The following is a 13594-nucleotide window of genomic DNA, read 5'->3' as shown; positions in this document are numbered from 1 at the left end:
CGGATATGCTGATCTAACAGGAGGAGGCGTCCAGGAAGAATGGACTGAGGAAGGCCTGCCCCAGGCCAAACCCGAGGCCAGTTTCTCTGCAGGTACAAGACACCGTGGCAAGGCAGGCAGGGAGGTCCAGAGGACAGAGCAGACATCTGCCTCTGTACTCCCCCACACACCCCCACCCAGGCCTGGGCGGTGTAGAGCCTCTGGGGGCTCTCACTGGGCCTGGCGCACCTTGACCAAGGTGCCGCCCCACCCCTCTGGGAAGAAGACAGTACAACATTCCGTGTCCACCCTGACCCGGGTATGGAGGCCAGTGGGAGCCTGCTCGTTACAGCAGGGACACATTTACGCCATCTGCCCTGAGGCCTCTGAGAGGGCCAGAACCTACGTGGCTGTTCAGTCACGCACTCCAGAGGCCAAGTGGATCAGGCATGGCCACTTCCCACCCCCTCCCCCAGAGGCAAGCAGGAGAATGTCCTCCAGGGAAGCACAGCCCACTTCTCTTCTGCCGTGAGTGCTGCCTAAAGCTGTCTTTACAGCAAAGCTGAAGGCCTGGGGCCAGGAAGCCCCAAAGGAGAAACATTACCAACCTGTGAGCCTGGATCCCTTGCCCCAAGATGACAGAAGAGGGATCTCTCAGGCCAACCAAAGAAGCTATGGAGTCTGCACTGAAGGGCCGGTGGGGAAGGGTGCTGCATGAGGCACAGGAGGCCCTGTCCTGGGGTCTGCACAGAGCAGCTCCCTGTAGCAGCCACAGGCCCGCCAGCCCACCTGGTAATGAGAGATCGAGGACACTAGGCAGCGAGGGCTGCAATTCAGACGTTTGCCCAGAATGACCACCCTCCAGGCAGGAACGACATGCTGAAGGTGATGAGCATTTTCCGGGATCCCCTGAGCACCTCAAGCACCCACGGTGAAGTACAGCGTCTGACTCAGCACCTCTGTGCAGGCAGGATGGCTCCCAAGGTGGGTGGACATGGCCAAGGGCCCGGGAGCTGGTAGAGGCCATGGATGATGGGGAGGAGGCCTCTGACCACAGCCCAGCCCTGGTCCCACACTCTTCACACAGCACAAGCCTAGAGCCACTGACCTGTCTCATGGGTGAGCCAACTGAGGCAGGGCCTCCATCTGAGCCAGAGACGGGCACACGACAGGCATCCCGCAATGCCACATTAGCGATGGGCCTCAGAGAATGGTCCCAGGCTGCCCTCTCTGACCCGGGCCAACCCCCATGACACCCAAGGTGGGGCCGCCTCCCACTGATGCCATGCGGGAGTGATGGTTCACTGGGGCCACAGCCTCTGACATTTTAACAAAGCTGAGAATCCAGAATTTCAAGATTAATAAATAGTACCTCCAAACAAACATGACCACAGTCTGTGGCTCTGACACCCCTTCCCAACCAAGGCCGCAGGCTCTGGCCCTGAGCAGTCAATGGGCCTGACCACTGAACCCCGCCCCCCATCCCCGGCTACTCTTTCCCTCCTTGTCACCACAGGCCAGACCCTTCCCCCTGCCCCAACCCCAGCGGTGGTCAGCAGGCCCAGACTGCTCCTTACTTTCCCATCCAGGTGGCATAGCTGGCAGGAAGCCTGGGCACAAATAGGGTTGACTTCCCGGTGCCGACATCAATTGTGCCGTAGCAGCCTGGATCCGTGACGCCAAACGCCCAGTGAAAGAAGGACTCCTGTGGTGAGAACAAGGACCCTGGTTACCCGGTCAGCAGGACAAAAACATGAGGCACAGGGAGAGGTGTGAGGTGTCGGAGTGAGCACCGAGCACCCTGGAAAGTCAGCTCAGGGCCCCCCAGCCCCACACAGTTGTCCTTCTATCCACTCTGTCCACTGACAGCTGCGGGCTGTCTCCCACTTCCGGGATTTGGCATGGAGCAGCCCGGCTGGCTCCTCCCACCCTGCTTTCAGCTTTCTCTGATGATGCACATTTCACGACATGCCCCAGCCCCACCTGCACCCCTTCCCGGCAACACCCTCATGCCCCCTCGCAGGGCACCCTAGGGCACGCCAGGACACGGGTGCCCATGAGCACCACGGGTCCGGCTCAGCCCTGCCCGTGCCTCTCTGCTGCCCCCATGCCCGAAGGTGGGCAAGATGCCACTCTGACTTAGACACCGAGGCCAGACATCTGCACAGAAAGGAGTCCTCCATTTAGGACTTCTTACTTCCTTCTCCCACCCCCGGGGCAGCTGATGACTTCAGTGTTTAGCAATAAACATTGAGCTAAAATAATGTTCGAAAGGTATGAAGTGGAGGAGGATCTCTGCTAAAATTAACCTTGCATAACAGCAGTCAGGGAGCCAAAGGCTGAATTTAGGAGATCGATTTTTACACCACAAAATACGTAAACCTCAGGAAGCATCAAGACTAGGCAGAAAAGCCTTACTGAGACCTCCACGTCTCTAGCAACCAGGGGACTGCAGGCTTGCAGCTGCAAGAACAATGTGGCATGGGGAAACGTGCAGCGGGAGCCACTTGCGGCATAAAAACACCACAATGGCTCTCAGCAGCCGACAGCCCATCTGTGTCCTGTGCAGGAGACACAGCCCAGCTGGGGAGGCCACCACTTGCCGCGCCTCCACACTCAGGTCCCCTTCACATTTCCCTGACTCCTCCTGGCCTGGATGCTGGACAGCCATGTCCCCAGGGAGGTTCCGGAGTTCCCAGGGTGCCAGGCCCCAGATCTGCAAGTGGCAGGGAGGAGAAGAGAGCCCTATACTTGGAGTCCAGAGATGCGACTCTAATTAGTCCCAGCTCCCCCTCTGGCAAGTCATTTCCTCTCGGAGCCTCGGTTGCATCATCTATAGAGTGAGTGCGATGCTAAGATCGATGAGTGGGGCTGGCTCAGGGCGTCTCCGGCTTTCCGGGTGAGCCTCTCTGCTCAGTGCCTTTGCTCCTGTTCCTGGGAACTGAGTGATGCCAGCGATTCCCAGCCAAGGCCGCCACATCCAGGCTGCAGCTAGGCTACCCCTACTACCCTCCCCCGCACAGGGTTCCAGATCCTTAAGGAGTCCCTAGTCTACTTCCCAGGTCAGGAAACTGAAGCCCGGTGAGGGTCAGTGAGTCAGCAATGGCCAAACCATGATGAGTGTCTGGGCCTCCTACTCCTGCTCAGCACCCTGTTCACACGCCCCCTCCCGGACGTCTGCAGCCCCCTGCAGCCCCCGTCTTCCCTAGCACAGGAAGAATCTGGCCCCAGGAAGTCAGACCTCCCCATCTGCACCTCTGCCCAGCCCACCCTCTTACCACCCACTCCTGTGGACACTACCCTCCTCCCCAGCCTGGAACACCCACACCCAACTGCACTTGTCAGAATTCACCCTGGCCTTCAAGGGCCCACACCGAATACTGCCTCTTCCGTGAGGCCTTCTTGCCTACTTGCTCCCCCAAGAATGTCGTCTTTCTGTATTCTGACCTAAGAGCTGAGACTGGCTGGCATCAGCTCTGCCTTCAGCCACAGCTAGGAGGGATCTGCCCCTCCAGACTATTGGGTATGGGCTTCCTGGGTGCCCACGCCTCGACCTGCCCTCAGAGAGCCTCTGCAGGGTCCCCTTGGGGGTAAAGCTGCCCAGGGCCTACCAGGCCCGATGGTGGAGGAGGGCGGGCAGCCCACAGAAGGCTGGGTGCACGCTTACAGGAAGCTACCAGGGCGGGCTCACCTGGCGGAAGAGGACCCCGGTGTCGGTGCAGTAGCGCTGTGTCTCCTCCCCGCCCTGCAGCAGCACCACAGAGCCCGCCTGCACAGCCGGGTTCTTCCGCAGCCGCTCACACAGGCGCCGCCTGTTCAGGGCAAAGAGTGCCAACGGCACCTTCAAGGTTTCATTCCCCAGCCAAAACGAAGATCTGCAAGACACGAACACACATTGCCACATAGGCTCTGTTAGTGCCACCAAGCACATCCGCCACCCGTGGCCTCAGGTGACTGGAGGGCCGAGCCTGCTGTGGGACCCCCATTAGCGTGGGGCAAGCTGGTCTAACCTCAATCTGCCTGACCTAGAGACAGCCCCTCGCTGGGCTGCCGAAGACCACAGGGCCCCCTCGGCCGCACCCTCCCCTGCTGTCCCCGAGCGCCGGGCCCCGAGAGCAGATGAGGGAAAACTGCATCTGTTTAACCAGCTGGCAGGTGAGGCCCATGGAGGGAAGCCTACAATGGCTTGGAGACGCACTCGACTTCTGCCCTCAAGGATCCTACTATCCATGCAAGAATGAGCTGTAATCTGGCCCAGACAACACTGGATCCCTGCCCAGTGCCTTCATAATGCTGTCTTCTCAAGTCACAGACCCAGCATCCTGGGCCGGGACACCCACCTGGCCCCAGCACACACACACACAGGACACCCAGTACCAGGGCCTGAAGTGAGTCTGTGCCGAGGGGATCATGGTGAGATGGACTGGGCAGTGGCAGCCCTCAGGGTGCTCTCCTGAAGGACCCACATCACAGGAGAGCAGGTGGATGTCTCTCCCCACCCCCACCCCAATCCCCTCTACACTGAGAAAACAGCTCACCCTCCCAGCACCCACCCCCCCAAAGCCCACCTGCCTCCAGACCCTGCATCCCATGTCTATTCCCCGGTTGCTCCAGCATCAAGTTTTCCCTCTCAGGATCGCTCTTTGTAACCAGTGTACAGGAACCTCACCCTTGTAAAAAATAAATAAGTAAAAACACTTACTTCCCTTGACCGCAACGCCCCTCCAGCAGTTGATGTCTCTGTCCCCTTTGCAGGAAATATCCTCTGCAGTCACTCAAGTCCACTGTTCTACTGCCCATGCTCTCCTCGATCCCCTCCCTGGCCTTGGCCGGGTCACAGTGACCCCTGCTCCTGAACCTGCACCCAAAATCCTTATGTGGCTTCCCAGTCCTCGCCTAGCTTCTGGGTTCCTAGGCACCTGGGGGCCACTCTTTCCACAGCCACCCCCCACCAGGCTCAGGCTCGCTCCCCCCTCAGCGCCACCTCCAGCTGGAGGAACCCCTCTCCTGCCCGGACAACCACAGGGAACTCTCCAGGCTCTCTCAGTCCCAGCTTCCCCCACCCAGAGGGACACTTTACAATGCAAATCGGAGCAGGCCCTCCCCTGCCCACCCCCTCTGCTACCCAGAGCACTTGGCCCAGAGCTACCAGGCACTGAGGGGATGCAGCCCCACTCTGCCTGCACTGGCACTCCAGTTCTTCCCCAAACGACAAGAACACTCCCCAGGGGCCTGGATGGCTCCCGTTCTCACTGTATCCGGGCCTCTGCAGAAACGGCCACACTTTCCAGAAGCTTTCCAATACTCTGTCCAAGACTTATCCCCTACTCTCCTCACTCCTCTCTAGAGCACAGGGCACTGCCTGACATCATTTATTTACTTGCTCATGGTCTCCCCAGGTAAAACGTAAGCTCTAGGAGGGCAGGAACCTCACCTTCTTTCCGAAAGAATGACCAAACGGAGGACAGGGGACGGAAGACAGAGGTAACATCCTAGCAAGTGTGCTGGGGGCTAGGAAGGCTGCCGGGCCAGGCCCAGAGGGCGGCAGGGGAGTCAGGCAAGTGCATGTGGTGTGTGCCCCAGGGAAGGGGGCAGCAGGTGAGCACGCAGGCCCAAGAGGGCAGAAACAGCCCAGAGCTGGTTGAGAAAGAAGGCTCTGCCAGGGAACACAATGAGAGCCGGGCACCGCACTCACCTGGCCATGGCCCCTCAGAGACGGGGACACGTGAGCAGGTGACACCCCCATGCACATCATGGCTTAAAAGCCACCGCATTCTGGTCTTCCCCGGCTTTCCTCTTTACACGTATAGCTCTCTCCTCTCTCCCCCCACTTAGCACCCTCCAGATCCACTTTCCCTGCTCTGCCCAGGTCCCCCTAGCACTTCAGTAAGGCTCCAGGTGGATTTAGCCGCTGGGAGGCAGGGCAGGAGACTAAAGGGTGGAGGGAGGACACAGAATCCATTCCCTCCTCTCCCTGGTGAAGCTGGAACCTGATGGCTGGTGGTCCCGCCCCGCAGGACCACAGCTTGGCTTCCCTGGCTCCTGACCAGCTTCCCTCCTCTTCTCTCCCAGGTCCCCTTAACCTGCCCACAGCTCTGTAAACTGACCCCTGCATGAAACTCTCTTCATCACCCCTTTGAGTGAGGCCCTGACAGGTCCCTGGCTGAAATGACACATCTACCTTCTTTTTTTTTTTATTTTAATTTTTTAATGTGTATTTATTTTTGAGAGAGAGAGAGAGAGAGAGTGTGTGTGTGTGTGTGTGTGTGTGTGAGAGAGAGAGAGAGAGAGAGAGAGCGAGCAGGGGAGAGGCAGAGAGAGAGAGAGAGAGAGAATCCAAAGCAGGCTCCAGGCTCTGAGCTGTCAGCACAGAGCCCAATGCGGGGATTGAACCTGTGAACCACGAGATCATGACCTGAGCCGAAATCAGGTGCTTAACCGACTGAGCCACCCAGGTGCCCCGACACATCCACCTTCTGACACATAGGCAATCTGTATGTACTGGTGCTCACTGGGGGGGTCCGCCTCCACGCACAAGAAAGTAATCCCATGGAGACAGATCTGGGCCTGCTCTGGTCGCTGCCGCCCCAGTGCCTAGCACTCCGCTTGGCACACAGCAAGTACTCAATAAATATCTGCTGAGTAAACAACGGTCACAATGTGGGGCCACCCACACAGCTGTGCAGATCAAAAGTTGCCACGTCGGCTCCAGTGGGGCAGGAAGCAGGACCCTTGGGCCCACCCTGGCCCAGAAAGGGAGGAAGGGTCACGCACACCCCACACGCGTCGACAGGGCTAGAGCTCCCCACCCCAGTCCCTGGGCCTCGCCCTTACAGAAGGGTTGTACAGGGGCCAGGACTTCCTCTGAGCTGGGCTGCTTTTCTGCTGTGCTCAGCCACAAGGATCAAAGGGCAGAGGTGACAGCTCGTGAACATGCCTGCATCCCAGCTGGCCATGCAGTCAGGAACCGAAAGTGCAGCCACCAGCACCCGCACGGCCCCCCACACTCTTTCCCCTCACTCAGCAAATCCCAGGGAGGGGATGGCACAGGGAAGAACCTCATCTCTGCAGACTCCCCAGTGGCCCAGCGGGAGCATCACTAAGACACTGCTGCAGGTGGCCTCGGCCAAAGTCGCCCGGATGCACGAAGACTCCATAGCATAGCTGGCTGAAAATGCCCAGTTGCAGCCAGCACCCATCCCCTCGCCCGGCCCACCTCATCCCCCAACCCTCTCCCTGACCCTCTCTCTTTAAAAGCACCAGACACTAGCTCCACCTGGCCTGCCACCATGCCCCCACCAGGAAGGCTCTCAGAAGAAGAGCTGGGCTTCCTCTTGTCCAGAACCTTCTGAGAGGCCTACATGTTTCAGAGCATCTGGACTGGGACCTTCTGGCCCAAGGGCCAAGCAGCCCAGAACAAGACAGGTAACTTGCTAAGAATCCTGTCTAGGAGCGTCAGCTGTTATTGTGAAGAAAACGTGCAATACTCCCTAAGTCTCCATGGGGCTCAGGCCAAACGGAGAAGGGCAGCCCAGGCCAGCCCAGGAGCTGCGGTCACTCGTTACTGCAGGGCACCCCCAGAATCAAGGCTTATAGAGACACGCCCTTTGATTTTTCCTGATGTAAACCAACCCTCTCCCCCCATCCCCAACAGAACATGGGGCCCAGAGCCAGTGCAGGTGACTTCCCACAAGCTCAGCAAAAGCAGCACCAATAAAACGTCTCCACCTGGTTTCCACTGGCGCTTTCACGGATCCCCAGAATTGAAAAGGCAAAAGCCAGGTCATCCCCAAGTGCCAGTGTAAATAAGCCAGCAGAGGCTGGCACACCAGCTCTGGGGCACCGGAGAGACCCAGAGAACAAACTCCGGTCCCCACAGGCCAGCCCACCCCTACCAACCGCCAGGGCCCAGGAAGCAGCCAGTGACCAGGAGTGGGGCCAGCCTCGGGGAGAGTGTGACGCTGTTGTCCCTCCAACCCATTCCTGTCCCCCAAACCATACTGAGCCACCCCTTCCTTTGCCTCAGTGGCCACCTGTGGGGTTCTCACCCACGGGGGATTCACCCATGAGGATTCACACACAGAACTTAGGGACTCCATCTTCTTGGGTGGGGAAAAAGTAGATCTTTCTTGCCTTTAACCTCTCATTCAACTGTACGTTTTCTTCAGTTATTATTAATGTAAGGAACTAACCACAGCAGCATCAGCAGTGTATGAATCTGTCACCAGTAACAATCATATGTGTTTTCCTATCATACTGATGTCACGGGATCTCAAAATATCACTCTTGTTCATTGCTACTTCATAATTAGGGTGGTCATTAGGCCTGCTGTTTTTATGACTTAATGTGTGAATAAAGAAGCATATATTACTATACAGTAAATTTATTAACATTTTGATAACTGTATTTCAATGTAATTAGTTTCCCTTGTAATTCTCTGTATTTTATTTTATGCATTTAAAAATTTTTTTTCATGTTTATTTATTTTTGAGAGACAGAGAAAGAGAGCAAGCGAGCATGAGCAGGGGTGGGGGGGAGGGGGGCAGAGAGACAGTGAGACACAGGATCTGAAGCAGGCTCCAGGCTCTAAGCTGTCAGCACAGAGCCCGACTTGGGGCTCGAAACCACAAGCTGTGGGATCATGGCCTGAGCCGAAGTAGGACACTTAACCGACTGAGCAACCCAGGAGCCCCTATATCATGCATTTAAAAACATGTTGAGAAGGGTGCACAGGCCTCACCAATGGGCATGGGGTCCACGGCACAGAAAAGGACAAGATCCCTGCACTAGAATGTAATGCCACTTCTAGATGGGGCCCACACTGCTAAGTTCCCAGCAAGAAAGACCAGCCATGGGCCTCTGCTTCCTCACCCTCAGCCTCCGGCTTGGGCTGGGCCCCAAGCCCACTGGCTGGCTGTCAGCAAGGGCAACCCACTCACCCTGGCTGGAGGGGCCTAGAGGCAGCTGACCAACACTCCCCCACCCTGCCTCCCTCTTTCCCGGGAAGGGTCAGGGGGGTCTAAGCATACACAGAGACCGAGAGAGAGAGAGCTATGGAGTCAGGACCAGGCCTGGAAAAGAGCCAGAGGAGGGCAAAGGAGCACTCAAAGGCCAGCCTGCCTCCCACAGACCCACCCCTACCCACCCGCCAGCGTCGGCCTGACACCTCTTCTCCAGGAGCAAAAGGTTCGTATCAGGGTGGGGACAGGCTTTGATCCAGAACCTGACTCCTCCAGTTACTTTCTCTCCCTAAAAATGCTGACTCCGGCATGACCTATGACCAACAGATACACACCGAGGGCAGCTCATCTGCTTTTCCTCACTGGCAAAGGCTCCCTGGGAAGCAGCTCCCTGGGAGCCACTCGGTTAAAGAATTAAAGGTATCTCTTGGGGCGCCTGGGTAGCTCAGTTGGCTAAGTGTCCGACTTCGGCTCAGGTCAGGATCTGGCTGGCTGGGAGTTCGAGCCCCGCGTTGGGCTCTGTGCTGACAGTTCGGAGCCTGGAACCCGCTTCGGATTCTGTGTCCCCCTCTGTCTCCGCCCCACTCCTTCTTGTGCTCTGTCTCTCTCTGTCTTTCAAAAATGAATAAACGTTAAAAAAATTTTTTTAAGGTATTTCTTCATCTTACTTGGAATTCTGTCCCCACCCCCACCCCCCGCCACATTTCCTTTCCTCAATCACTGAGAGCCTCCTTGCAAAGCAGGACGGCACAATGGATTAATTTAAAGTTCCCCTTGGGGCGCCTGGGTGGCTCAGTCGGTTAAGAGTCCGACTTCAGCTCAGGTCACGATCTCACGGTCCGTGAGTTTGAGCCCCACGTCAGGCTCTGGGCTGATGGCTCAGAGCCTGGAGCCTGCTTCCCATTCTGTGTCCCCCTCTCTCTCTGCCCCTCCCCTGTTCATGCTCTGTCTCTCTCTGTCTCAAAAATAAATAAATGTAAAAAAAAATTTTTTTTAATTTAAAGTTCCCCTTTTATTCATTAGGCATCACGTCACCCAGCACCAATCACAGGGTGGCCAAATGGCCCTGAAGGTACAAAATGACCTGATCCCTGGGATCCAAGGATGCCAGAAGAGGCATAAAGGGAAGCAACATCTCAACCACAACTGGCAGGTGTGCTGACACGGAAAAGCATCCTGCCAGTGGAGAAAACTGGGAATCTCTGGAGTTCTGAGCAGGAAGCTTGTATCAGAGGTCAGGAGGGAGGGCAGTCAGGAAAGGTTTCTAGGAGGAGGAATCATCATCTAAGCTGGGCCTGCACGTATGTGAATAGTTACATCGGAGGCCAAGGGCACTCCAGGGCCAGCAGGTGAGTGGGCACAGCCAAGAAGAGAAAGGAAAAAGCCAGGTGAGGGAGGAGATGCAGGCAGCTCTGGCTGCAGCCAAGTCTCATCTCTGACCACGAAGGCTCAGGCATGGCTCAAAGAGGGGGCACCAAGTGCTATGGGATGAGGGGTCGAGCAGGGAGGGAGGGCTTCAGAGCAGACCCTCTGGGGGCTATGGGACCCTCCATCTCATACATGACGTCCCTGCCCAAGCTGGTAGGACAGAGCGGGGTCAGCCCTGAAACACTCCCCAGGGGAGCTTTTTATTGCACCTGGTCTTCTAGTTGAATCTGAGATGCTAGTTTAGGGCTTCCGGTGCTCCCCAAATCACACGCAGCACACTCCAGTCCCTGAGACTCTCACAGCCTCCCCTGGCCCAGGCTCTGGAGGACCCTGCAGGCAACCAAATCCGACCCCCCGAGGAGCCCATGACCATGACTTGATGGCATAGTGCCTCATTACGTCTGACACCCTGATCTGTCCTGTGTGTGCAGATGGGCAGAATTTTGCTGGAAACACTCAGAACCTACCCCCCCTTAAAGAAGCTGCTAGGGTTTGGCCTCAGATTCAAAGTGTCCGGCAGGATAGTCCCATACCACGGCCTGGGATGGCTCCTGCCAAGGAGGCCCTGTCAAGCTCCAGAAGCTCCCTGCACTTCCAGTAGTGCACCTCTCCAAGAACCCTGTCATTTTGTGTCACCTCCCTCACCACCCAGCCCAACCCCCCCCTCCCCTCACCAAGGCCCAGAGGATCAGCTTTGCTGTAAGAGCCCTCCTTCCAGGATTTGGCCAGCTCCAGGCTCACGCCCATCCAAACAAGGAGTCTGGCTTCTCTGTACCTTCTCTGTACCTCTGGCTTGCTCTGAACCCAAATGCAGCCCCTGGAACTCGCTGTGGCCACCTAACTAGCCCAGATATAAAGACAACAGACCCACATCTGGACACTGGCCTACACTTGCTCACTCTGCTCCTTCAGACAGGGTCATAGGCTGGGTTTAAGGATCTGACCCTGGGTTTTTTAACATTCATCTGGGATTGTGCATGCACAGTTCTCTGCCTGAGGGGCACCCAGAGACTGGTACACACGTCATCCATTAAAGGTCGGCCCAGTACTGTCCCCAGAATACAGCAAGTGACCAATAAATGTTTGATTTTTATGTCCCAAGCTCTCTCAACCTTGGGGGCTACTTGAGGGGGCCATTTTCTGTTGCCATTCTCCCCGCCTTCCAAAAAGAGAAATGCAGTCAGTCCCCACTCTGATCTCAGTTCCTAGCAGGGCATTTGGGGCAGTGCCCCCTAGCTATGACTTCCTCTCCTAGCCCCCAGCACCACCAGGCCCATTTGCCCTACCCATTACTGGGCCTCCCCTTGAACTCACACACAGTCCAGGGTAGCAATCGTCTAAAGAGCACATACGATTAGATTAAACACTTGGATAGCTCCAGCCCCTCGGGACAAAGTCTGGAGAAGCCAACTGGGACACCACGCCCTCCAGCACAAGGATGCACCCCACTCTCCCCTGTCCCCAGCAGTCTTAACTCTCAACCTTTGTCACTCGCCCTTTGTTCAGATGTTCCCTCCTCTGGTACACTCCTCCCAACGGTGCAATGAACCCATCTGTCCACGCTTCCTCCCAGCAGGACCACTCACCCATTTTTTCCTGCATAATAATTTAGGAAGCACCTACTGCATGCAAGGCACTTACTAGTGAGATCCAGGAGTGAACCAGCGAGAGGCCCTGACCTTCCTTTCAAATGAGAAGACGAGAAACAAGTAAAATAAATGTACTATATAGTTTATCAGGAGGTGATAAGGGCTGCAGAAGTAAGATAAGTGCTGAGGGAAAGCGTCTCCGAGGTGACGTTTGGGCCCCGAAGGAAGCGGGAAAGTGGCCCTCTCGGGAGGGAATTCCAAGCCCTTTTCAAACACCGCTTCCTCCCGGGAGCACTGCGTCCCGGACTCCGGGGCAACGTCGCCTTCCCATCTGAGGGTCGTGGCAGTGAACGCGCCTGCAGACGCGAGCCCCTGCCTCGGCCACACAGCCGGGCCGCCACGCGCGCGGGTGTGTCTGAGCGCCAGGGTGATCCCGAGGACCACCCTGCAGCGGGCAGGGGAGCTCAGCTGCCCCTGACTCGGAGCGCGCAGCCAGCCCCCCGCGCGACGAAGCGCGCTGTCCATGGCCACGCAACTCAACCAGCGGGGCCGCCGCCCGGCGGCGGGGGCTATTGACCGGGAGACCCAGGCCCCTCTCCGCGCCGCCTGCCAACGGCCAGGGACAGGAGCAGCACTCACCCGGTGGCCGCCGCCATGTTCGCTCGGCACCAGCGTCACGTGAAGTGAGGCATCAGCTGAGCCCGGCCAGGTCCCACCGCCGGAGGCAGGGCCGGGGCGGGGCCGGGGCGGGGCCGGTTGTCCACGCCCCGCCCCCTCCAGCGTCTAGCTCCTGGAGACCCGGAGGAACTGAGTCTGCAAGAGAGGAGGATCCATCTACTCACCGGCAACCCGCTGTACTGGAGGGGCAGGGCCGGAGTAGGGGGCAGGGGTCTTTCCAGGGTAGGAGGGAGTGTCCCCAGGCCACGGATACCTTGATTCAACCCCCACCGGGCGTCTCAGCGCCCACCGGGGGAGGACACCCTGGGAGAGAGAGAGACCTTGACCCAATCTAGGGACAGGGAAGAGGTGATAACTGTAGCTTAAGAAGGGAGATGACCTGAGCAGAGGCCAGGACTACCGGAGTAACCAAAAAGTTCAGTGTCCAGGAGAGGGGATGTGGGAGTGAGAGGTAAGACCTCAGAGGTAAGCAAGGGTCAGATCCTGTAGGGCCTTGGAGACGGGGCTGGGAAGTTAGGTCTGGTAGGACCTTTTCAAGCTCCCTCAACTGCAGGATGGAGAAGGGCCCAGAGGCAGGGAAGCCAGTGAGGAGGGCTGGGGAGAAGTGGACACAAGGAGGGCACAGTTCAGGAGGGAGAATCTACCAGAAGGTATCTCCCTTTGCTCTGCTGGGCACTGCTGTTGGGTGCAGGGTCCCCCAAAGAGTTGGAGGAAGGGGTGCCAAGGAGGGAGATGGGAAGCAGATGTTCTAAGGGAGCAACCTAAGCTGCAGGTGTTCTGGAATAACAGTAATACTAACAACTACTACCAACAGGTACAGAGCACTTACTGTAACCCAATGCTTTGCAGAGTTAGCTCACTGAGTCCTCACAAGAGCTCTGCGCAGCAGTCTCTGTTCTTAATGCCTTTTAACAGATGAGGAAACTGAGGCCCGGAGAGGCAAGTAACTCACTTGAGCTC

The 13594-nt window shown here is 57.3% G+C and overlaps 1 protein-coding gene across 1 annotated transcript in view; it reads right to left on the bottom strand.

Moving 5' to 3' along the window:
• The window catches only part of PEPD (peptidase D), a 112070-nt gene extending 99393 nt beyond the window's left edge, over positions 1 to 12677 (bottom strand). Inside the window, exons 1-3 of the mRNA XM_019423369.2 lie at positions 12596 to 12677; positions 3671 to 3854; positions 1557 to 1684 (exon numbers count right to left, since the gene is read on the bottom strand). Coding sequence (XP_019278914.2) covers positions 1557 to 1684; positions 3671 to 3854; positions 12596 to 12612 — 329 coding nt within the window. The 5' untranslated portion in view covers positions 12613 to 12677. The remainder of the gene's footprint in view (positions 1 to 1556; positions 1685 to 3670; positions 3855 to 12595) is intronic.
• Positions 12678 to 13594: the final 917 nt, after the last annotated feature.

Source organism: Panthera pardus, unplaced genomic scaffold (genome assembly GCF_024362965.1).
Source record: "Panthera pardus isolate Hobbes unplaced genomic scaffold, ASM2436296v1 HiC_scaffold_18, whole genome shotgun sequence".
Classification (NCBI taxonomy): domain Eukaryota; kingdom Metazoa; phylum Chordata; class Mammalia; order Carnivora; family Felidae; genus Panthera; species Panthera pardus.
Note: the sequence above shows the minus strand (reverse complement) of the source record. Positions and strands in the feature narration are given on the sequence as shown.